Genomic DNA, 24,565 nt, shown 5'->3' on the forward strand with positions numbered 1-24,565 from the left:
TCCATTAAGGTGTGCCAGGGCTTTGGTATTGTCAATGTTGGCTCACTGGAATGGCTGTGACACACTAAATAGAATGCCTCAGCCTCCTGTTAAGCTATAGTCACTGTATGGGGCGTTTATTTTGAAGGTGTGTGTGTGTGTTGTGGGCCATACCTCAGACACACTGGTGCTGGCGTTGGGGTTGCGGGGGGCGTGGTGGCTGAGAGCCGACAGACAGGCCAGGATGAGGTGGATGGCCCCGATCTCCAGAGCCATGCGGCGCAGCAGAACGCCATCATCAGTGGTCAGTGGGGTGCTGCTGAACAACGCTCGCAGCACGTGGAACGGCAGCGTGGGCAACACGTTGGCTGATGGCGACTGCAGGATATGACCTAACGGGATGTCAAAAGCAGACAATTGAATCAGTAGACTGTGAGCAATTGGTCTACATTAAATGAAGCTAAATTAAACCTTTTTCTAAACCATTTTTTGTAACACACACACATATTGTATACGTATTGCCAGCTGTGTAGTGCTTTGAGACTTACTGCCCTCTCCATCGTCCGTGACACCCAGCACCAGGCGCAGCAGACACTGGGCGTGCTTCCTCTCCTTCAGCAGCACCTCTGCGTACCCTGGCAGGCGCAGGAACAGGCCGAAGGCCGCCAGTGAGTGGGCAGGGATGGGCGACATGGTCTGCACGGAGGATGACGACGACGACGACGACTGAGACTGCTGTTTGTTGATGGGCGGCGGCTCGGCGGCGATGGAGTCTGGCGCCTCGTACACCAGCTCGCCCGACTGCTCTATGGTCACCCATTCGAATTGGTCGCTGTCCTTGGGCTTCTCCTGTGTGGTGGAGGGCACCACTGGGGCGCTGACCTGTGAACAAGCATCCGGGAGAATAGAGGGTCACTTTGGCCGAGGTGAGAGTAAATAATACGAGACGATGCTGACAGGTGGATTTAGGAGAGCGGGAACTCTGCAGTGTCATGATGTGGCCAGTTAAAGCCTGAGGGAGAGGAGGCTGGCTTCTCTATATCCTGTGAATGTAAAATACAAAACTCTTCCACCTCACACATAACCAACGATTACCGTCATTATCCATTAATCCACCAGTTGTTTTTATGATTACTCGTTTGGTCTATAAATATCAGAAAATAGTGAAAAAGTCCATCATGTGTGTGTCCCGAGGCTCAGTCCTCCCGCAGCAGCCCAGGGTTCGAATCCGATCTACGGCCCTTTGCTGCATGTCATACCCTACATCTTTTTCTTCCCCTTTCACAACTATCACTCTCACTATCTAATAAAAGGCAAAATGGCCAAAAATGTAATCTTTAAAAAAAGAAAATATGTGTTTTAATATCATCCTAAAAAAGACTATCATGAAATTTCATGTACATTTGGAAAATGAGGTATGAGAGCTTAACTGCAAAAAATGTGTACTTCACTAATACGTATATCTGTGTCATGCTTATTTTTAACAAATACAACAAACGACGCCAGGAGATGGCATAAAACATATTGAAAGAGCCAAGCAATTAAAAAAAAAAAGAAAAATCAGCCAAAGTAAGTATCAATATTAAAAAATTCTTTCTATAATTTGATTGATTGATATTTTTGTCCTTCAACTGACAGAATTGAGGGTCCCGCTGTTTGAGAAATTGACTTCTGTTTGTTCCGGTTTAATAATGCACAATAAATGGAAGTGCACTTCATTGTCCTTGGTTTCTTTAAGACCTGTTGAGAACTGTTTTAGAACATGCTAAGTGTGAAAATGTGAGCCCTATTTGACCCCCCCGTACTTTAATGGTAATTTCATTGTCCAAGTATATGCCTGTGTCTGTCTGTGGCGGGCTTTGAGTCGCACCTGCTGAACGACATCAGGATAGAGCATGGGCAGCCTCTCTGCGATCAGGGCCAGGCCGCCCATGCCCGCAAAGACCTGCAGCGGTGACTGGATGGGGTTGGTCTCCAGCAGGGACTCGTCGGTGGCGGCGTCCAGACATTCGTCACCGGGGGTCATCGGTTCGTCCTCGGGACAGCTGTTCAGCATGTCACAGTGATCCACTGAAAGGAGAGCAAAAAGACAACCCGACGTATATTCAAGCACTGTCTGGGATTTGGGACACTGTATCTGTTTGTAACCTAAAGAAACCTCCTTGTGTCATGACATTATATACTATATTATCTATATATCTACTACTGGGATGTGGAGCAGGTGGAAACAAGAGAAAATGTGAGGCAAATTTGTTCAGACAGGCTACATAATTGAACAAAACATTAATGTTCATATTGTAAAAATGTAGTGTTTATTTAAAACCTTTGAGCCAGTGTGCAGTCCCTTCTTTATATGTTTACTGCATAGTCAGTACATGTCTTAGCTAGGCATGCCATATTACAGATTTTTTTATGAATATGCTTTAGTTGATTTTAATAGACTTCACTGGAAAGAGTAAGTTGGAGCTGTATTTTATTTATTTAGTTATTATCATTACTTGATTTATTTGCTCCCTCTACTGAACAAATGCAAAGATGATTTATTTCTATTGTCTATTGTTGTTATGCGACAGTGGCAAGAAAGAACTGCCCTTTAGCGAGTAGAAACCTTTGGGCAGAACCCGGCTCTGGGTGGGCGGCCATCTGCCTCGACCTTGACAGTATGACATCTATGATACTGAACTACCCTTAACCATGCATCTCAAAACTCATCAAATCAAAGGAGAGAGTTTTAAAATGGAAACTACGGATCATGGACAGGACATGGTCAACGGACAAAAGGTACCAGAGCAGTTCTGCAGATTCACCAGTGCTGAGATCATCAAAACAAAGACATTGATGTTAAAAATGAATCCGACCTAGTGCCGACCCTGGAGCCTGCAGAATCAGATAGCTAAATATAAACCAGTCCTAGACAGTAACCACATCTATGGACCGGCACGGTTGACCTTCTGTCTAAAGGAGGGTCAGCAGTTTGATCCCAGCAACAACCTGTCCTCACTAAATGTCCTTCAGCAACAGTGTTCATTTTATTATCGGTCTCACTGGATAAAGACAGAGTAAGGCAGTGTTCACACCAGATGAGGCGTCGCTGCGATTCAGGGTTGCGCGGCGGTGTGAGAGAGTCACTTTAACGGCCCATTGACTGCGACGATTAACGTCCTTTGTTCCCTCATGGCTGGGTCGGTCTGCACTGGATCGCCAGTTTCTACTTTTTTTTTTTCGGCACCCCCTGCGGCCACTGCAGCCGCATCCCAAACACACTACCCACATTCAAAATGAACGGGAGGACTCTCGTTAAGAATAATAGAAATGTGTACACAAGTGCTTCCACTACTGATGAGCAGTCTATATAAGCTCTCAAAGATTGCTAATGTTGCAGGGAAGGTACCTCACATCCACTATACTGAGAGTTTGACCGTCTGGCCGTCGACTTAAGGCAGGGGTGTGAAACTCATCTTAGCTCACATACAGTCAAATTTGATCTCAAGTGGGCCGAACCAGTAAAACCATTGAGTAAAAATAAATTTACAAAACAGATGATGAACAACCTGAGATGTCTCGCCGATCTCTCTAGTTACGACTAAAAACAGACTGCTGTTTCCTCAAAACGTCCAACAATTCATTCATCTCCTCCGTTCTCAGTTTTCCTGGCAAGTTCTTGTATTTTTCGCCATAATGAGTCCGATAGTGGTGCCGAATATTATATTCCTTGAGCACTGAAAGGTGCTGTGAACACACCAAGCACACTGGCTTCCCATTTACCTCTGTGAGGAAATAGGAACTAGTCCATTTTTCTTGGAAAACCCGACACTGTGTGTCAACTTTTCTCCTTTTTGACAAAGACATTTTCCACTGGCGTGGGCTAGATTGGGCCCTTTGGCGGGCCGCTTCTGGCCCCCGCGCCATATGTTTGACACTCCTGATTTAGGGTCTCAAGCGTCAGCTGGAACATTTATAAGAAGTCTTTTATTCGCTATGCTATACAGGCATTGAACTCTGCACTAGGGAACACTTATTATTTTATAAGATGTGCTCTCTTTTATTATTCATATAACCTGCTGTTACCTGCCCATTGCACTATTGTAAATTGTATACTGTATATTTGTATGTTTTAATGATGTGTTGTGTTTGCTGTATTTTGGAGAGGCCAGAGACAAATTTCCACTGAGGTGGACAATAAAGTTAATCTTTCTATCTAGATGTTGTCAGAGATCTTAGCTGTGAAGCTCGAGTAATAAAATTTAAATTTGATTTGAACATAAGAGCTGTTTTTGGTACCTTTCTCAGTGCGTAGCCTCTTGAAGGAGTCCGTCTTGGAAAGGCCGGGGTCAGAGATAACCTTGGAGCCCAGTTTGACTGTCAGGTTGATGGACTGGTAGCCCTGTGGCAGCTTGCAGTCGTACAGGAGTGTCAGTAGCTGAGCCAGGGTCATGTCAGATGGGAGGGGCTGACCTGGAGGGGAGGATGGGGAAAATACTAAATAAATTCACTTCATTAATACATTCATTTTCTTAGTTTGAGTATTTGATTCTAACGCCTTGATGTTCTGCTGCCAGATGTGAGTCGGGATGTTAATCTTGCACTTGTATATGTAGTACCTGGAAGCAGTTTGTGGTAGAGGTGGAAGACAGGCACACTGATGGTTTTGGATGAAGGGTCCACACCAGACGTAGCAGTCAACTTTTCACTCATCACGCGACCCCTCCTCGACGGAGGTCTGGGAGGGGTTGAAAGAGCTCGCTTGGACTGGGACTTCAAGCCTGATGACGGACACAGACACCACGGAAAGATCAATTGAAGAAGAACCATTTATGTGGTACCAACATGACATTCTGATTAAACGGGCTGGGAAAATGATGTTTCCCCATTTTCACTGTTAGTAGTGTTTGATTAACCATTTGGCTGAATTTCTGTGTTGTGTCTGAAATCACTCATTCCCTACTCCCTATATAACAAAATACCCAACAGTTAACTCTATATTGAGCAGTAAATTGAGATTTCAGACATTAATCTCACTATAAAGTTATAAAGCAATCTACACAATTCCCTTTTCAATCTTACCGGTGAGTAAAATAATGACCTAATGGCTGGGTTGCCATTGGACAAGGTGTGTGTGTGTGTGTGTGGAACAGAGTCGAGTACCTGAGGCCACAACAACACTGTAGTTGTCCTGGAAGCCGCTGTCTGCTTTCATCTTCTCCTTCTCCTCGTGATTCTTTTTCTCCTTGTCTTCCTTCTGCTCATTGATCAGCTTGGCTGTAATGCTGGGTGTGTCTGTTTGGATGAATAGAAAACAGCATGAAACTTCACATGTGCTCAGCGGGAACCTGCTTTCATCTTTGAAGAGAACGTGGCGCCAATGGCGGACCTGCCAATTCTGGTGTTCTCTGGCGAATGCCAATCGAGCAGCGCGGTTATTTATTATGTATTGCTTTCTTATCCTGGTAATTGTCTCGAGACCCCTCAGATATACATTTTGCGACACTTTGAGGCCCTCTGGGTTAGGAACTGCTGGCCTAGGATACTGGTTCACCGAACCATGATCGAGTTGACGGTGTGCTCTGTGTGAACATGTTCTGTTTCTCAGTATCTGGAAGTTATGTGTCCACAGGTTTGCAACACAACATAATTCTCTACATATGAATGGATAAAAGGATATAAGAACCATGTTGTTTGATAATCTCAGCCTTAGTTAAGTAAAAAAAAAAACGTTTCCATGAGAATCAAACTGGTTGCATGGCATGCAATTTAACTACCAGGCCATAAGGACACCCTAATGATTATGATCTTAAGCAATAAAACATCAGCGAACTAATGTGCCTTCTCACAAGGCATGTTGTACTTCTCATCCACGTGCTAGTAGCTGATTTCTTTCTATTGGCTGTAAGGCTTACATATCCACACTGCTCGGTGCGCTAATCCAAACCCTTTGTTCTGTGTTTATGTTGTGTACGGCAGCTCGTTCTAGTGAAAGGTTAAAGTTTTCTGTATTGAAACGTACCAGACACCCGGTCCAGGACTTCAGCCAGCGTGGTGGAGATGGGCAGATGGAGGGTGCGGAACTTGTGGCCTGCTCCGTACATGGGATGCTGGATCATATGGCTGGTGGCATTGATGCGTCCTTTGTATAACTGAGAAGAGGAAAGGGGAAAAAAGGGATGATTCAATATACATTAAATTATATTATTCCACAACAGTTGCAACTATATAAGAATGATTTAAGGAGAAATGAAATAAACAGACATTGCTGTGCTGTCCCCTTGTGGTCAAAGCTGAATTCTACATCAATCACTCGGTTTAAGCTGTTTTATCGACCTGGTGGGGGATCTCCTGCCATAAATGTTATCATATCAGTCGTGAATGTTATGTCCATCACAAAGTGTGACCTGCTGTAACCCGATTATTTCATCTGGACCATCTGATCTGATCAGGTCGTTGAAAAAATGGCTTTGGTTAATAATAGATGTGTTTGCGGAAGAGTTCAAATGTTTATATTTCTCAATTGAAAGGGAGGAGTGACTCACGACAGAGCAACAGGAATTATTTTTTCTATATTTACATTAGGAGAGCATTGTTCATGACAGACAACAGCTATACATGTATGATGACACCGAGACAGGAATTATGGTTCTCTGAAGATACATGTCAACGTCTCTGTATACATAGATCCAGCTCACCACTGAGCATCAAGCAAACTGATTGGTTGATGCAACGGAAAACAAAACTAAGACTAAGAGCCTGCAGCCGTGCTAGTGGCACCGGAAGGCTGTGCGTAGCCACAACTGATTAAACAGACATTTTTTTCTCTCCCGTCTGTAAAGGAGAGAGGGAGCAGATATTCACCAACATGGAACGTTACCCACCGGACAGGGAGACTGCAGGAAGACCGTGACCTTCTCGTCCTCAAGCATGAGCTGCAGGAAAAGCCTTCGTATGAAGCCTGAGATGTTTCCAGAGATGGGCACGTTGCCGCGCTGGGGTGCAGACTGGAAGAGCTCACAGAGAACCTGAAGCCAGAAAACATATTAAAATCAATACAGAGACCAATCAATACATCTGAATGAAAAGAGTTTCTCATCGATACCAGCAAGGCCTTAACAAACATGACTAATAGTGTCATTTAAAATAGTGATCTCTACAGCTTTGTTGGGTTGAAAAAAACAGACTTTTGACTAATTACATCAGCAAATCTGTGTCCAAGTTGTCAAAACTCAGAGAGTCTCAGAGAAAGTGAAACCTTAAGTTTTTGCCATTATCTTAACACAATGGAATATAAGAGCTGACCTGAGCCATGAGCCGCTGGTTGTTAGGGTGGCAGGAGATACACTGGAGAAAGAAGGCCACGGTGGCATTCTCCAGAGCAGTCCTCTGCTGGGTGGTGAGACCTCCCGCCTGCCCAGAAGACACCAGGGAGTAGCGCGACCCTGAAGCCTGAGGCTGGGATGGAGCCGGACCTGCTGCAGATCCGGAGCCCATGGGCTGACAGCCTGCATTGGCACCGGCACTGGCACTGGAATGGCACAGCAGGAAGAGCAGCGCCGTCCAGAGCGGGTTTACCTCTGGTCCTCCTAACCAGTCTTTCATGGCGTGGCTGTTGCCTACTTCCGTCAGGAAGCGCAGCACCGGAGCAACCAGCTCTGCGGCCAGAGGAGTCCGAATGTGTGAGGTTGAGGAGGATGAGTGGTAGTGGTGATGGTGATGTCGTTTCTCAGCCTGAGCAGCGGGAAGAGGCAGGTCGGCGCTGGCCAGAAGGCCGACACAGAACTGAGCCAGGCTGCGGACCAGCAGCGAGGGTAAGCCCGAGTCCAGAAGCTGCTCTATGGCTCCCGGAGACTGGGAGGCAGCCGACAGCGTGGTCAACTGGGACTCCGACAGATTAATGGGGGGTCTGGCATGCTTGGAGTCGTCGGTGAGTCCCGCGGCGTTGGCATTGGCGTCATGCTGCTTTTTGCCGTCGTCGGTCATGGCGAGGCGGTGTTGCTGGGCTTGAGAGTGACTGGCGCTGGGCACCGAGACGATCCCCATCCAGGACATGAGAAGGGAGAAGTAGCTGGGGTGGATGTGACACATGGAGCACAGCAGGCTGTCCACGGCCTTCTTCAGCACAATGTTGCACGGCAACGACATGGACCAGTTATACAGCAGCCTGGAGGAAGGGAAATGAATGGAATCGGTCATTAATTAAACCAAACTTCATGAATATTACCACACAACTGCTGTAGGTCCATATTTAAGTGCAACCTTGAAAAGCCTTGAAACAGGATTAGTGCATGTCTGAAAGGGGCAACTCTAATTTCAGGGTGAGGGTGAGCATTTATTGACTAAATTTCCATTTCGGGGTAAACTATTTCTTGCATGTATGTTCTTAATGATAAGGGAAAAGACTATGACTGACTCAAAGAGCTCTCTGTTGAGCAGCGCAGGCAGGTCGTAGTCAACGGGCAGCTCGTAGCTGTGCCACAGGATGGCTGCCACACAGTGGAGGTGGGAGGGCGAAGGCATGAGGAGGCCGTACTCCCTCGGCGAAGTAGAGGAAGAGCCGGCGCAGGCGTATCCCATGGGGCCACTCATCTTGTGGGCCGCCACCCGCGAAGAGTCATGGACCCACTGGAGAAGAGCCTGGATCCTGAGGGGTAAACAATTCAGAACAAGCTTTGATAAATAACTCAGTATGTGGTTTGGAAAAGACCACTTCATCTCCTCAGTCCCCTCAGTGTGAGGGGCGTCACGATGGAATTTCTATGCAACAACAGCTGATCGCCAAGCTGAAACTACGGCAGCGAAGGAGGGGTGGGGGGTGTGCGTGCTGCACCGCACACACACACACGTACAAACATCTGCGCAAATATATATATCGCAGATCGCAGGTTGTTGGGCTGACGATGGCCGGTTGAAACATTTTAATATACCACCCAACCCTAGTAACCTGTACGAGTGCTAGTCATTCATTTCAAACATTATCTGGAATGCTGGAATATCAACTTTTCCAGCAGGATAATCTGCCGTTGAATTAGGCTTTTACCATCTGAAGGAACATGCAAGGGCATTTGTAGAATAGACAATAATAATAACTTTATTTAAATAGCACCATTCAAAAACAAAGTTACAAAGTGCTTTACAATAAAAGCATGAAAAAAATAATTAACATCCAGAACTTAAGATCTAATCAAGATAAAATCATATAAATAGTTACAATATACCATCAGTTAAGAAAAAGCCATAAGAGCCATGAGTCTTCAGAAGAGATTAAAGGAAGATACTGAGTTTGAGTTCCACAGCTGAGGGAACATGTGATTAAAAGTCTCCCTTCTAGATTCTCTTCTAGAGGAGGTGCAGATGACTGGTTTTCTCTCAGTCCACTTGAATCACAACATGCTGAAATTTTATCATGGAATTTTTTGCCCGATGATGCCAAAAACACACTGCCTTCCCCAGCTTTAAGGACAATTTGAGTCAAGGTAACAATGTGAAGTTGATGTACCTGTCTTTGGTTCCAGAGTCCTGCGTGGTGCCCAGCTGGTACAGAATGTCGATGGTGGAGTCTGAGGAGAGGCCATTCAGTCGCCCAAACAGCAGAGGACTGTTCAAATCTACAAAGACAGAAGCAAAGACTAAAATAAGGACGGCTATCATGCTCGATAGTTTAAGTTATGAACTGGTTATGAAAGAGTCTCAGTTTAATACTGATGCCTCTATATGTCCTATATAAGCAAATGAGACCATCAGCGAGAAGATTGGCTATTTCTATATAGTTATTCTTAACGGCTGTCCCTGGGTCAGATTAACAACAACATCAGATGAAATGATTTATGAACCTGAACCTCCTACAGCCTCTGAAAGACCGTAAAGTCGGTTGGGATCGCGGGCGGGTCTCAGGGGGTTAACCCTCGGGCAGCGACGCAGCTGTGTGTGAGACTCACTGGCGGGGTCGGTGCCAGACGCAGCACAGTTCCTCAGCAGAATGTCAATGAGTTTGAGTCCGATGCGAGTGGACTGCAGGCCGATCTTGACCAGCACGGCCTCGATGTTGGGCGAGTGCATGCCGCAGTAAGGTGACATGAGCAACGCCGCGCAGGTCTGCAGCAGGTTGGCAGTGGGTGCTGCAGCGCTGGCCATCATGGCCTCCAGGTCACTGACGTGGGTCAGGCAATGGTGGAGAAGACGCAGCCACCCGATGCTGCACGAAGAAAAAGGAAAAAGGTTAGAACAATTCCCCACAGCTAATACAAACAGACATGCTCTCAGTCCAAAATCTGTTTTTGGTACCTGGTTTTAGAGACCTGGTCCTCAGAAGGCAGGAATGGGTTGTTGACAGTTGCAGAGGAGGTGTTACCGAATGCCGTCAGGCCCAACAGTTTGATCTGAGACAGACCCAGAGTGCTCGCATCGCGAGGCCGGTGCAGCCTCAGGCAAACGGCCGACGTAACCTCTGCCTTCACCAGCTGGATCTTTATGTACGTCAGGCCGCTGGTGATGACTGGTGTGGAGAGCGGCAACATGTTGACCCCGTCGGCGCTGATCTCCACTGAGACCGAGGACGGGCAGGCTGGTTGGTAGGAGAAGGTGGACACAGCAAAACATAAAGGAATGAAGTGAGTTTCCATACAAATGAGATGGACAAGCTTTTGATGGTTGCAAAATTAGTGATGGAAATACACTTTCCAAAGTATATTTTTTCTAATTGATTTTCATTATTAAATTGGGTGCTACTCACTGGCTAGAGAGGCGAGGTGTGGCTGGATGTGGAGCTCTTTCAGCAGCACAGCAGCAGGAAGGTGGATGGTGAGGTCACACCAGGCCTCCTCCGGCAGGAAGATGTAGGACCAGGCCGCTGAGCGGGCCCGGCGGTGGGGCGGCGTGGCTTGGAGGAGGACCTCCGCCGGCTGTGCTGTGGGGCTGCTGGATGTGATGGTGCCTGTGAAAAGACAAACAGATCCATTTAGAATTAGCAAAGAGTTGGTGTGATTTTGTAAGATCTGATGTATCAGATTGAGAATTGAAAGCACCTAAGGGAGCAAAGTTGTGGAGTCCCTCAGCGTTGTCTGGCTCCGAGGTCATCACTCTGGCTTTGAGGTTGCCATCCGCCGTCTTTCCAGGACCTGAATCTAAGAATTTCATGATGGTGGACACCATGCTGCGTGCTGTGTTCACAATGGCCCGGGTGCTGGTCACCATGTTGTTACAGATCAACTGCACGCCACCTGGTAAACACAAGAAAGCGACGGTCAGATTTTCCAGAAGCTGCTAGAATCCGTGCTTACATTTGTGTAGCTGTGCGTCAATTTCTATAAAAACTAAAGTTCTGGAAAATCGTTTTACAAAATTTTTCTTCTTCTGCAATCAGTGTTTTGACAAATGTAAAGTGATCACCTGCAGTAGGATAAGATAACTCCCAGACGACTAATTAGCAAGTTCAACATTTGTCCCTTAAGACCCCTTTAAACAGTGAAATATTGGGCTGTCTAACATGATTTTTGACGTAGTCATTTTCTATTTTCTGGTTGTCAATCCTAGATGGTAGTAATAGATCATGCTGCGAGACACGTTCACCGCCGGAGCTTTGTGCGACCAGAGACGGCCGAACAGCAAAAGTCTGAATTTTAGTACCAAAATCTCACAATGTACCTGTTGCTACATCTAATCACCAACCGATCAGAATAGGACATGAAATGATGCAAATCACAATGGCCAGCACGCACCAGTTTATAATAAAGTTTAGGGTAAAAAAAACACACGAACAGACACAAGCAAAGCAACGTATGTTTGTGGGACTCAGCTCAGCAAAGTTTTCCTCTTTGCCAGTAGTAGAAGTAAAGCAAAGTCTGATTACTGTTGTGCCGTATTTCCAAAAAATAAGAGCAGCACTGGTGGATGACGTTTTTTCTCGGCTCTCAAATACTCAAAAACACTTGTATTGTTGTTGCACAGTCTAAAGGTGCATTTGGTCTGAAAGTTGGGTTAGGAGGCAAGTGCTGTGTGTATATACCGACCCATGTCATGGAAGGCCTTGAGAGCCTCGCTGGTATCCAACACTCGGAGGATGAACCACAAAAGAGGCTCCGACAGCTGACAGGTGGAAAGAGACCCCTACAGAGTGTTACATTAAGAATGCATATTAAAGTTTTGACATTGGTGTTTGCTCAAGACTTATTTTATATATCAAATAATCAAAAACCCAAACACCAAAGGCTGAGAGCTCACCTGTCTGCCCATGTAACCACAGGCCATGTATGTGAGGATGGGCTGTAACATGACCTGGACCGAGGTGGCCCTCTTGCTGAGGGTGGTGAGGATGGTGAAGAGGCCGTCACCCACCGAGATGGCGTCAAGACCACCGTGAAAGTTCTCGTGTTTGGTCAGGTGGAGGCCGCTGGCTCCTGAGGAACAGAGAGAAGAGATTTATCCTCCTCATATTCTATTTTCTTCTCTTGTTCCTTAAAGGGAACAATTCACCTACAAGTGAAGTTTAATTATCTATAAACTCATCAACAACACAACACATTCCTTCGATTTTTTAGCCACTTGGAGGAGAGCTGTAAACACAACAACGACATATCATCCCCTTTATAATTCGCTTTGGCAAACACGTCTACTTTAGCATTGATGTGGAGTCATGTTTGTGTCCACCTGATGAATGCAAATCTAATATTCACTATCTTTCAGCTGTGTTAGCTGCTAAATTCTCCACTATGTTCACCAGCTAGTCTCTAACTGTGTCTGTCTGCTGTTTGCTGCTGAGCGGGTAGATCAGAACGGTGAGAGTGAACCAAAACCATAAAGTTGTGGGCAGTAAAATCAAAACAATGAGGTGAAAAGATGCTGAAACTGTTGGTAGAGCTGACGGGAGCTGCGGAGTTAGTTGATCATTTTCTGTGATTCGTCTTACCTATGATCATGGCCATGGCGCTGCTGTTGCACTGGCCCAGCGCCGACAAGATCTGGCTCATGATCTGCTGATTGGCTAACACCAGGTCGGCCACACCTGCAGGGGGACCCTGACTGAAGGCGGATCCACCAGCCACACTTTCTTTGCTGCCGCAGACCTTCTCCTCGTCTGACGCGCTGCTATCGGCTGCTCCGCTGCCGGCCGGCGGCAGCCGTCCGCTGAACTCTCTGTCCCCGGAGAGAGGCAGCTGCACCAGCACGTTGACCAGCTTGAGGAGGTCGAACATCAGTTGGTCACGCGTCGTCTCTCCGCATACGGCCTTTGCGTCTCCTGGCCGGATTATGTTGGCAAACAAACCCCCAAAACAAGCCCGAGCGCCCACAGAGCTGTCTGAGCCGCTGCGGGAAACCAATTTGTCGGAGCAGGTGATGTAGTGGTGAACCAAGAATGTGATGGACTCGATGACGGAGGAGATGGTAGCCACCGACACCACCTCAAAGTTTTGCTCTAGAGTAAACTCCAGTAGCTTCACCTGGGCGTCCAGTGGACCCTGGCCTGACTGGAACGGACCCCTGAAGGGTGGAGATGAACCATTAGTTCCCAAGGCATTTTGTCAATATTGCATGATGACTGTGCTGTAACACGCAAACATTATTGATCGACAATGTATTTTTCGAGAAGCGATCGCATACCTCTCAGTAGACAGGATGTGCATGAGTTTGAGGAGGAACTCGCTGAACATCTGGGGACAGGTGGAGGACAGGTGGACCTGCAGGCGGCTCAGAAATTCATGCATAGCCTGGGTGGCAGTGGGTCCCACCTGAGAGCTGTGCTGGCTCGTCCCGTTGGTGCTGCTGCCGGACAGGAAGCGCACCAGGACGTGAACCAGGGTGGGATCAGACACCATCTGTTGTGCTGTGCTTTCCTGAGAGCTCATCCCGTTGCTGGAGGCTGGAAGTTCAAACACAGATTTTATATAAATCATTGAACGCCAGACAATTGACAGGGTACCGAAGTGTCAGTTCTCTTGACATCCCTAGTGTTGATGACACACACAGAAGGAAACCAGTGAGAGTGGAGTACTGACCGCAGGCTGGCATGTTAGTCATCAGGGCGAGAGAGTGCAGCACCAGACACCACGTTCTCAGAGAGGTGTTGGGGTACCACGCCAGCACTGTTAGGAAACTGCTGATGGATGCTGGACACACAAATACACACACAAATTATAAATACACAGAAAAAAAATAAAAAATAATATATATTAGGGCTGTCAATAGATTCAAATATTTAATTGCGATTAATCGCATGATTGTCGATAGTTAATCGTGATTCATTGCAAATTAATCGCATATCTTTTCTCCGTTCAAAATGTACATTAAAGGGAGATTTGTCAAGTATTTAATACTCTTATCAACATGGGAGTGGACAAATATGCTGCTTTATGCAAATGTATGTATATATTTATTATTGTAAATCAATTAACAACACGAAACAATGACACATATTGTCCAGAAACCCTCACAGGTACTGCATTTAGCATAAAAAATATGCTCAAATCATAACATGGCAAACTGCAGCCCAACAGGCAACACCAGCTGTCAGTGTGTCAGTGGGCTGACTTGACTATGACTTGCCCCCAAACTGCATGTGATTATCATAAAGTGGGCATGTCTGTAAAGGGGAGACTTGTGGGTACCCATAGAACCCATTTACATTCACATATCTGGAGGTGGGAGGTGTTGAGAAGGATCGACAGTGAGGTGGAGTCCTGACCTTGGTTGAGTGGGATGGTGGGCACTCGCGCGGCGTTGAACATGAAGATGTCTGATCCGCTTTCTTCAGTGCCGTTAGAACACGTGTTGAGACTGAGTGTTAACCACAGCTGCAGCAGGGACTCCAGCTGAGAGAGAAGAAAAAGGTTTCTGTTATACTTAAAATGACACTGAGTTGAGTTTACAAGGTATCCTGAGTAAATGCAGAAGTTAATCAATCTCAAAACTCTCGTATGAAATTGGTTAGGATTGGTTATTATTATGAACTTGATTTGCAGGTGAAAAGACGTCCACCTGTCTAATGAAACAGACTATATTTTGTTGAATAAGTAAAACATTTGTAGATTATAACCTATATTTTAGTGCGGTTTATTATTATTATCACACATAAACAGACTTAAGTCAACAATTTGACGTTTGGCCAATCATTACAAAACTTAAGGTTACTTAACATAACCCCGGTTCTTTGATAACAGAGTGAGGTGTTTCACTATGGGAATCGCCTCGGCGTGACCAACTAAGGAAGCTCCAATGACACAACGTCTGTCATTGACAGACAGGTCGACCTGTGTTAGGGCTACGCCCCCTCATATTAACACAGTCGACCGCCCCTTACAAATCATTCTAGAACGGTTTCTTTCCGTGTCTATGCATGTAGGGACGTGCTGGTGAAACACCTCACTCTGTTATCAAAGAACCGGGGTTACGTTAAGTAACCTTAAGTTCTTTTTCTAACTTCGTTCGGTGTTTCACTATGGGAGATATAGACCACTCCCGTATTGCATACGTTTCCCGAAGCCATAAACAATAAGCCAGACAGTGAATATCACACCGACCCTGGCGTGTTTGCCTCTAGCACAGCCCGTGCCAAGGATGGCCCCGAGACATCCAGCCTGTAGAACCTTAAAAAAGTGTGAGGCGTAGCCCAGCTCGCCGCAGCACAAATGTCCTGCACTGAAACTCCCTTGAACAGGGCCCATGAAGTGGCCATGCTCCTAGTGGAATGAGCCTTTAACCCCTGTGGAGGTTGCAGACCTCTACAGCCATAAGCCAGGGATATGGCCTCCACAATCCAGTGGGATAGCCTCTGGCGGGAAACTGGCTTGCCCTTGTGGGGAGTGGCCCAGGACACAAACAGCTGATCCCCTTTCCTGAAACCTGCTGATCTACTCACATACACATGCAGAGCCCGCACTGGGCATAATGTGTTAAGCCTCTGCTCCTCCACTGAGGAGAATGGAGGTGGGTGAAAAGCCAAAAGCTCCACTGTGGGACATCTGTAGGTTGACTCCACCACCTTAGGCACAAAAGCTGGATTGGGCCGTAGGCAGACTTTGGTGAGCCCTGGGGCAAACTGTAAGCAGGAAGGGCGGATGGATAAAGCCTGTAAATCACTCACACGCTTTGCTGTGGTTAAGGCTAAGAGTAACACTGTTTTAAGTGAAATAAACTTCATCCCCACCGCCTCTATAGGCTCAAATGGGTGATGAGAGAGGGCGTCCAACACGACCGACAGATCCCACAGAGGAACCAGGGGCCTGGAAACTGGAAGCTTGCGGCGTGCACCTTTCATGAAGCGACAAACTAAAGGATGTTGCCCCACAGGCTTCTCTCCAAAGCCTACATGACAGGCTGAGATGGCCGCTAAATACACTTTAATGGTAGAAAAGGCCTTACCCTTATTTACCAATTCCTGCAGGAAACATAGCAGGTCAACCACCGAACACTGAAAAGGAATGGTGTGCCTCGAGTCGCACCACTCCTCAAAAACCCGCCACTTACAACTGTAAAGAGAGCGAGTGGAGGAGGCCCTCGCACTCTGAATGGTGTCAATGACCTGTGCCGGCAGGCCTGCCGCGTTCAGGTTCCACCTTTCACGAGCCAGGCCCAGAGCGCCATGCGGTCTGGGTGTGGGTGGTAGATCTCTCCGCGCGCCTGGGATAGAAGATCCCTGCGTATGGGGAGAGGCCACGGTTCGCCCACTAGAAGCTGAATTATTTCTGCTACCCAGTGCTTGGACGACCACCGCGGTGCTATTAGGATTAGCGACAAGCCCTGCTCTCTCACCCTGGCCAGAGTGGGGGAGATCAGGCTGAGAGGGGGGAATGCATAGAGCAGCACGTTTGGCCATGAGTGGGCCAGCGCGTTCACCCCCAGAGGTGCATTTACGTCTGACAGGGAGAAAAACAGTCGACAGTGAGCGTTTTCCTGCGAGGCGAAGAGATCTACGGCTGCCCGGCCGTATTTCTGCCACACCTGCTCCACCACCTGCGGATGGAGAGTCCACTCTCCATACAGGGGGTTTCCCCGGGACAGGAGATCTGCGCCCCTGTTCAAAACGCCCGGCACATGAGTCGCTCGGAGGGACATTAGCCTCGAGCTGCTCCAAATGATTATCTTCCGAGCTAACCTGTGTAACGGCAGTGAGCGAGTCCCACCCTGACGGTTGATGTATGCTACCACCGTTGTGTTGTCTGTTTTCACCAAGACGTGGTGACCTTGGAGAAAATGCAGAAAATGCTTTAGTGCAAAAAACACTGCCCAAAGCTCCAAGAGATTTATGTGAGCCTGAGCCAGACTCTGGTCCCAGGTGCCATTCACTGTTCTGCCCAACATGGTCGCTCCCCAACCTGACAGGGATGCGTCCATTGTCATGGTTACCCTGGATGACACCGCCCCTAGCGGGACACCTGACGTGAGAGCCGTCCGGTCCTCCCACGGGCGGAGCGCCAGCACACAAGCTGGCGTTATTTTCACTCTGCGGCTGAGGTGACGGCGTGAGCACAGGCGCAACGCCGCGACCCAGCGCTGAAAATCCCTCATCCATGGGAGTCCCAAATGTACGACAGAAATCACTGACGCCATGAGGCCGAGTAGGCGCAGACAGAGTCTGAACGTCACGGCTGTCCCTACCCGGAAACGGGAGAGACACTGTGTGAGGGACGCTACTCTCCCCTCTGACAGCGTGACTCGATAAGAGAGCGAGTTTATGTTGAGACCCAAGTATTCTGTACATTGTGCGGGTTCTACTCGACTCTTTGCCCAGTTTATATTGAACCCAAGATCCCTGAGGTGATTTATCACCGCAGCGGAATCCCTGACTGCCTGCTCCCGTGAGTGGGAGCATATCAGGTAGTCGTCTATGTACGAGAATATCCTGATGCCGCTGTTCCGTAACGGAGACAGAGCTGCCTCCACACACTTTGTGAACACCCTCGGTGCTAATGACAGCCCGAACGGGATGGCTTGGTATTCGTAGGCTCTGCCTTGATACGCAAACCTGAGAAACTTCCTGTGTGCGGGATAAATGGCGATGTGAAAATACGCGTCCGAGAGATCGATTGTTACAAACCAATCTCCTGGACGAATAGATCGACAGAGCCCTTTGTGTGTTAACATCCTGAAAGTGTACTTTCGTAGGTGTCTGTTTAACACACGGAGGTCTAAAATGGGCCGTAAGGCTGAGCCGCCCTTCTTGGGAATGAGGAAGTAACAGGAGTAAAAACCCCGCTGAGCTTCCTCGCTCGGGACGGCTCTGATCGCCTGTTTGTTTAGCAGGGATGCTATCTCGTCCTCTAGGACTAGTGCTGAATCCCCCCTGGCTACTGAAACTAACACACCGTTGAATCTGGGTGGTTTCATAGCGAACTGTAGCCTGTAACCCTGGGTAACAGTGGACAAAACCCATGGGTGAACTGCGCATGTGCGCCACTGGTCTGTCCGCGCAGCGAGTGGACTGTGCACGCCCTGCGGTGACGTCACCTCCATCACCTGGAGGGAGCGGCCTCCCCTCAGAGGAGCGTGAGCTCCACCTGCTGGGATTATGAGGCCATGACCTTGTTTTGTTTTTATTTTGTTTTGGGGGGAACATTTCACCCTCGGCCCTTGGCCTGGCTGTGAAAATGCACACTTTATTTCTTTTAGTGTTGAACTGGGTACAAGTGCTTGGTGACACTGTGTTACCTGCCCCCTGTTCTCTTCCCCTTGAACATGAGGGAGAGGAACTGAGAGAGGACCTCTGGAAAACTGGAACACACCAGGGCCTCTGAAGCCTGAGCTTGGGGGCTCTGCTCCACCTCCATTCCCTTTCTTTTCTTTGAGGGAGGGGGGGAGGGAGAAGCAAGGGGTGTTAGGTCGCACGCCTCTTCTTCCCGTCCCCGGGGTGGGATGGGCGGTTTCTTGCTGCAACTGCAGCGAAAGAGTGTTTGCCCCATGGCTTAGCTTTTTCTGACCGAGGCTGCTGGCTAGTCTGTTGACCAGCTGCCTGTTTCTGTGGTCTGCGGTCCGACCCCTGTCTCTCCCTCACTGCTGAGGCTGCGGCAGCAAAGCCAGCTCTTGGTCCCTGAGGGGGGCGAGAGATGGGTCGTCGGGGTAGGCAGAGGTCAAAAGCTTCACCCTCTTGTTTTCTGAGGGTGCTGGTCTCTCTCATTTTCTCCAGAGCTGGACCGAAAAGACCTTTGGTGGGGTCGTATGCCGCATCCATAACCTCTGCCTTCTGAGCATCACTCAGGCCTGAGAGATTAAGCCACAGGGCCCTCTCACCTGAGACTGCAAGTCCCATTACATGACCGCAGCCCTGCACTGCGCCACGTGAGGAGCGCAGGATGAGGTCGTTCACCACACAAATCTCATCCCAGAGAGCAGGGTTAGGTGAACCTGAGTCCAGCTGTCCACCCATCTCCTCCAGGATTTCCGCCAGGTACGCAGATAGCAGTGTCATTGCATTAAGAGAGCACACTGACTGCGCTGCGTACTTATACATCCTCTGGAAAACAGACGCCGTGAGGCGCTCCATTTTACTAGGTAGAGAGATGTTGGAGGAAGCTGAGAGAGAGCGACGGTTTGGGTGGAGGTGATAAGCCACTGAAGGCTCCACCGCTGGGGGTTCGGCCAGCCCCAGTTCACCCATTCCGTGGATCTCCAGCTTTGAGTAGCCCTTGGTGGGAAGCTTACTCTTAAATGGGCTGGACCAGTACCTGCTCATTTCTTTCATGCAGGCAGGCACTGCTGGCAGGAGTTGTTTAGATGGTGGTTGGGCTGGTGGGAGCCTCTTACCATCATATAGATCTCTCTCCGCCCCTGTGGCGTCCTGGGCTGCCGGCCATTGAATCCCCAATTTGGACGCGGCCCGTTTGCAGACCTCGTATAAGTTGCTGTCCACTGTGGGAACAGCATCAGATGCGCTGGGGGGTCTGGACTGTTGAAGAGGAAATGTGGAGTCATCCTCCTCATCCTCCATGTCGTCCATGTCGAGGAGGTCAGAGCTGGCATCGCCCTCTGCGTCCTCATAGCCCGGCTCCACCTCGAGGAGCTCCTCGAAAAGTGGAGGCATGTCCGGGCAACCAGCGTCCATCGAGTCCGCCCAGCCGGTTGAGGCTCGCGGCTGATGGGTGCTGGTTGTGGCTTTTGAGATGGCTCCAGACAGGCACGGGTCCTGACTACCGGCCACTGCCACTCTCAGCCTCCTTTCCAGGATCTTTTCTGGCATTGACGCACAGTGGGTACATAACTGGGGGTTAGCCAGCGATGCTTGAGCATGTTTAGCGCCCATGCAAGCTATGCACATAGGATGAGGGTCCTTGCCCGAGATGGAAGCCCCGCATGACGCAGGGCACAGGCGGGATGCAGCCTCTTTAACCTTCGGCTCCGACCCTTTGGTGGGGGGAGCAGCCGAAGACATGGCGACTGGAAAAGGAGCGAAAAGTATAAATATTCAGCCGTATCAGGCGCGCCGTAACGCGTTAGCCTGTCGGTTAGTAGCGTTAGCAAACAGGGTTTAGCCCGAGCTAACAGCGCACCGTTAGAGTCTGCTCGCCGTGACACGTTAGCTGAACTCCGGGTACTCGGCTCGGCTAACAAGCTAATGCTAACTGAACCTAGTAGGCTCGCCTTAACGCGCTAGCCGTACGGTATAATGTTACACAGTCACCGGCTACGCCGATAAACAAATACAGGTTAGCCGGACAAAACAGCTCGCCTTAACGCGGACACTGCTCGGTTAATTATCCTGTGTAACACCACAAAGTACACTTCTCACGAAGTACTTACTCAGCAAAACCAAACTAAAGCCGGGAACTTGCGTTCGGCGACGTGTTCCTTGACGGGTCGTCTGTGAACTGTTAAGCAGAAAACCAAGCTAGCTTAGATGAGCTGAGGGAGCTATAGTTTCTTCACGGGAAGAAAGCGAGAATGATTTGTAAGGGGCGGTCGACTGTGTTAATATGAGGGGGCGTAGCCCTAACACAGGTCGACCTGTCTGTCAATGACAGACGTTGTGTCATTGGAGCTTCCTTAGTTGGTCACGCCGAGGCGATTCCCATAGTGAAACACCGAACGAAGTTAGAAAAAGAACTTGCAGGACATGTCCACAAGAGTACCTGAAACATACACTGAAAATTCCAAATGCAAAGAATGGGTGTGACATAACACAAATCAGACTATAAATTAAAAAAAAAATGTTTGTCCAATCATTACAAAAGTCACAGGATACGTTTCATACCAATGTTGAACCACGTGTGTAAAACTATTTTGAAATCGCTCAGTAGAGGGCACCATCAGTTCAAAATGTGCATGGGCCTGGTGCAAATTTAGCCTTAAATCAATGACAGTTTGTCCAAACATCGCCAAACTTGCTGGATATTTTTTATGAAGCTGTTGAAACATTAAACAAAATGCTTCCCAAGAAATATGACTGGCGGGACTTTGAGTGTGCAATTACTCCTCCTTTAGACAGAATTAAACAAATGGAAGTGACTTTGTGAAGCCTGAAACCCGCTCGTTGCTGCTTGCGGCTTTCATATTAGCAATTGAGCTGCTTCGTTCTATTGAGCGAAAAAAAGGCTTGAACCCGCAAACAGCCACTTGCGTCTGTAATTCATGTTTTACATTTGTGTGTGCCGACCTGTACGTGGTGGACCTGCAGCAGGGAGAAGAGCTTGTTAAAGCAGGCACTCAACATGGGGATGGACGAGGGCTGGATCATCAGGCTGCCTGCTGGAGGAGAGCCTCCTCCATGGAGAGCCCTCAGCAGGGAGTCATCGGTCCCATTGGAGGCCTGGCTCACTGAAAGTCAAACACCAAGCGAATCTTACAGCCATGATACATATACAGTACATGTAGTCTGTCAATAGAAACTGAAAATAAGGTTTGGTCTCTATTGATTAACAGTGAAACAACCATGTCCTGCTTTCTCTGTTGCTGTTAGTTGATTTGGTTACCTGTAGATGAGCTCGAAGTGAGGGCCTGTAGAATTGAGTCGGCCTGTAGAGTCGCCATCATTTTGAGCATCAGCTCAGCCTGCTGCTCCAGGCCCACTTCTAGCCGGGCATCCAGTGCTGTGACACACAGAGACAAAAGGTCAAAGACATCATAACGTTTATTTAGAGAAGTCAAGATTAGCCTCATAATCCAGCATTCACTCACCCTGTGACACGGAGACCGACAGACTCTGTGACCCGGGCTTTTCAGCAGCAACTGGAGGTTTGGAGACTGGGATACCAACCCCTCCAATGTAGGGGTTGTACCCGTACGTGCCATAGTCAGCGCCCCAGTAGTCATACCAGGTGCTGCTTATAGGCTGAGGACGGACATGAGAAGGAGGGAAAGAGATTATGACTTTTCTTTTTCTGAAAATATTAACATTTTTCTAATCAATTCTGATAAATTACAACTTTCTTCCTGAATATGTTACAACTTTTTTCCTTTAAACACACAACTATCTTGCAATATTCTCACCTCTATCTTGTAAAATCAGAATTTAATTTCTGTTCATTTATTTTCTACAACTTTACTGTAAATACAGAGAATAAAAGAGAAGAATAGGATGTCATCATCAACATACCTTAAACACTTTGGCAGCAAGTGGATCTTTTTCCAAATCAATATCTAAAGGATCAATATCAACATCCATCAGGTCTTGTAGCAAGTCAAAGTCTATGTCTTTATCTTTTTCCAAAGATGACAGAGGTGGAGCACCTTTGGATAATGAAAACAGCCTTAATATTGCCAAGCAAGCACACTAGGAAAACATACAAAGCAGGAGAAACTCTTTCTTTAGGACGCTGCTAATGGGCAATTTTAATGCCGATCGAGACATTAGCTCCTCTAGTCCTCTACTTGAGGGTCCACACACAGGATACAGTAATGACCAAATTCAGTGTTCCTGTATGAGAACACAGAAGTCATCATAATACTACTACTTCAAATGACAAATTGCCCCAAATGGCTCTGAATCGATATGTTTCAACTCCCACTCCAAAAGGCAGAACTAATACAACAATATTAAAAATACACATAAAACTATACTGTGGAGAAAAACAGTAAACATGCAGCTATGAAAAAAAAAGAGAATGTTTTAAGACACACATATATCATATCAACATCAGTGTGGTGTTGTGGGAAATGTGGAGAATGGACAGGGCTAACCACGACAGGTTCCCAGTAGTACCTGCGATGATATCAGGCACCAGGGCCTCATCGATGCTCTCTACCAGGGGGATGGGCGTCGGCTGGGGTAGGGAGTCGTCCGAATCGGCCCCCGCTGAGGAGGACGATGCCCCGGTCTCCTCGCCCACCACCTCATCCATAACGTCCAGAGAGCCCGGAGACAGCAGTTCACCTGGGACAACATCAAAGTTAATGTTGGTGTTGGAACAATTAAAGGGGTAACGTGTTGAAGTGTGAACATTCAGATGCAACGTGGCCCTAAGATCCTCCGTGATGGGGCCCAGGCAGATCCGATGACGTAGTGGCCGTGGGGCTGACTCGTAACGCATCCTAAACACTATGCGTGGAAACCAGGCAGAGCAGTGATTATGTGAGCGGAGGCGGTTGTACTGCAGCCTGAAATCAGCTGTTTCAGCTATCATATTTGATGTGTGTGAGGGAGTGTGCTTCCCACACGGAGCATACTTTTAATGATTGTTATCATATCATAATGATCAGATCATGAAATTAATATGCTGAAGCGTTTTGTAAAATCCTGACACAGATTGTATCTGTACGTGAGAATGTACTTAAGTCGCCCACACATGATCAGCGTTAGAGTTGCTGATCAAATATCAAAAAACAAAACTTTCCCACAGCTCGAAACTGACATTGAGCATTGCGCTCAAAGTTCAAATTGTTTCAACTTTTACCAAGTTTGCCGCTGACCTTTCAAAGCCCAACCAATAGACATAACAGCTGCAACCGTCGTTGTTGTTGCCTAGAAACAGTGACTGGCGTTCCTTGCGCACTTGTCTGATGACATACTCTGCTCTGCGCTTTGCCTCGTGGTGAGTGAAGAGCAATTGTCTTATCATGGGAAGGCAGCTTTAGGCAGAACAGTGCTGCTTACATGCTCAAAATGACGATGCTAACATGTTGATGCTTATCAGGTATTTATAGTATTTGAACTGATGATGACGACTCTAGATAAAGTCCGTAGAAAAGGATCACGAGTTGATACAGTTCATTCGCAGGGGACCAGGAATGTATGTACTACATTTCAAGGCAATAGTTGCTGAGATATTTCTGTAAAAACTAAGAATGTGAACCTCACTGTGGCGCTAGGGGAGAAGTCAGGGGATCACCAAAAATCATTCAAATTTATCCTCTAAGTGGACTTGAATATGTGTATAAAATGCCACGGCAATGCATCCTGTGACTGTTGAGATATTCAGTTTGGAAAGTGGTGGACTGACATTGTTATCCTCTCAACGCTAGCATGGCTAATAAAAACCAAAACTACATCAACACACACACACACACACACACACACACACATATATACATACATAGAGCTTTTGTCTAACCCTCAAAAAGATGAATGAGAGAAGTTCAGTAGTTTATGCTGCTCTACAGCCAGACTGAAACTCTAACAACAATTTGTGTCAGATGACTAAATATTTTTCATCAAACACCAGTCATTCAAAAACCTCAGACA

General features: G+C 47.6%; 1 protein-coding gene across 5 annotated transcripts in view; it reads right to left on the minus strand.

Moving 5' to 3' along the window:
* birc6 (baculoviral IAP repeat containing 6) overlaps positions 1–24,565 on the minus strand; it is a 103,292-nt gene that overhangs the window by 36,225 nt on the left and 42,502 nt on the right. For 4 of the 5 annotated variants that reach the window (XM_037782723.1, XM_037782722.1, XM_037782721.1 and 1 more), the window contains exons 37-62: positions 23,087–23,257; positions 22,481–22,614; positions 22,063–22,216; positions 21,858–21,974; positions 21,542–21,702; positions 14,642–14,768; positions 13,956–14,066; positions 13,561–13,819; positions 12,869–13,440; positions 12,184–12,359; positions 11,973–12,069; positions 10,989–11,183; positions 10,697–10,897; positions 10,249–10,528; positions 9,798–10,159; positions 9,464–9,572; positions 8,378–8,608; positions 7,267–8,128; positions 6,846–6,989; positions 5,984–6,113; positions 5,125–5,256; positions 4,581–4,742; positions 4,261–4,434; positions 1,850–2,049; positions 528–861; positions 154–371 (exon numbers count right to left, since the gene is read on the minus strand). In XM_037782723.1, the coding sequence (XP_037638651.1) occupies positions 154–371; positions 528–861; positions 1,850–2,049; positions 4,261–4,434; positions 4,581–4,742; positions 5,125–5,256; positions 5,984–6,113; positions 6,846–6,989; positions 7,267–8,128; positions 8,378–8,608; positions 9,464–9,572; positions 9,798–10,159; positions 10,249–10,528; positions 10,697–10,897; positions 10,989–11,183; positions 11,973–12,069; positions 12,184–12,359; positions 12,869–13,440; positions 13,561–13,819; positions 13,956–14,066; positions 14,642–14,768; positions 21,542–21,702; positions 21,858–21,974; positions 22,063–22,216; positions 22,481–22,614; positions 23,087–23,257 (5,813 nt within the window). The remainder of the gene's footprint in view (positions 1–153; positions 372–527; positions 862–1,849; positions 2,050–4,260; positions 4,435–4,580; positions 4,743–5,124; positions 5,257–5,983; positions 6,114–6,845; positions 6,990–7,266; positions 8,129–8,377; positions 8,609–9,463; positions 9,573–9,797; positions 10,160–10,248; positions 10,529–10,696; positions 10,898–10,988; positions 11,184–11,972; positions 12,070–12,183; positions 12,360–12,868; positions 13,441–13,560; positions 13,820–13,955; positions 14,067–14,641; positions 14,769–21,541; positions 21,703–21,857; positions 21,975–22,062; positions 22,217–22,480; positions 22,615–23,086; positions 23,258–24,565) is intronic. The other variant, XM_037782724.1, reaches the window with a different exon arrangement.

Source organism: Sebastes umbrosus, chromosome 10 (genome assembly GCF_015220745.1).
Source record: "Sebastes umbrosus isolate fSebUmb1 chromosome 10, fSebUmb1.pri, whole genome shotgun sequence".
Lineage (NCBI taxonomy): Eukaryota > Metazoa > Chordata > Actinopteri > Perciformes > Sebastidae > Sebastes > Sebastes umbrosus.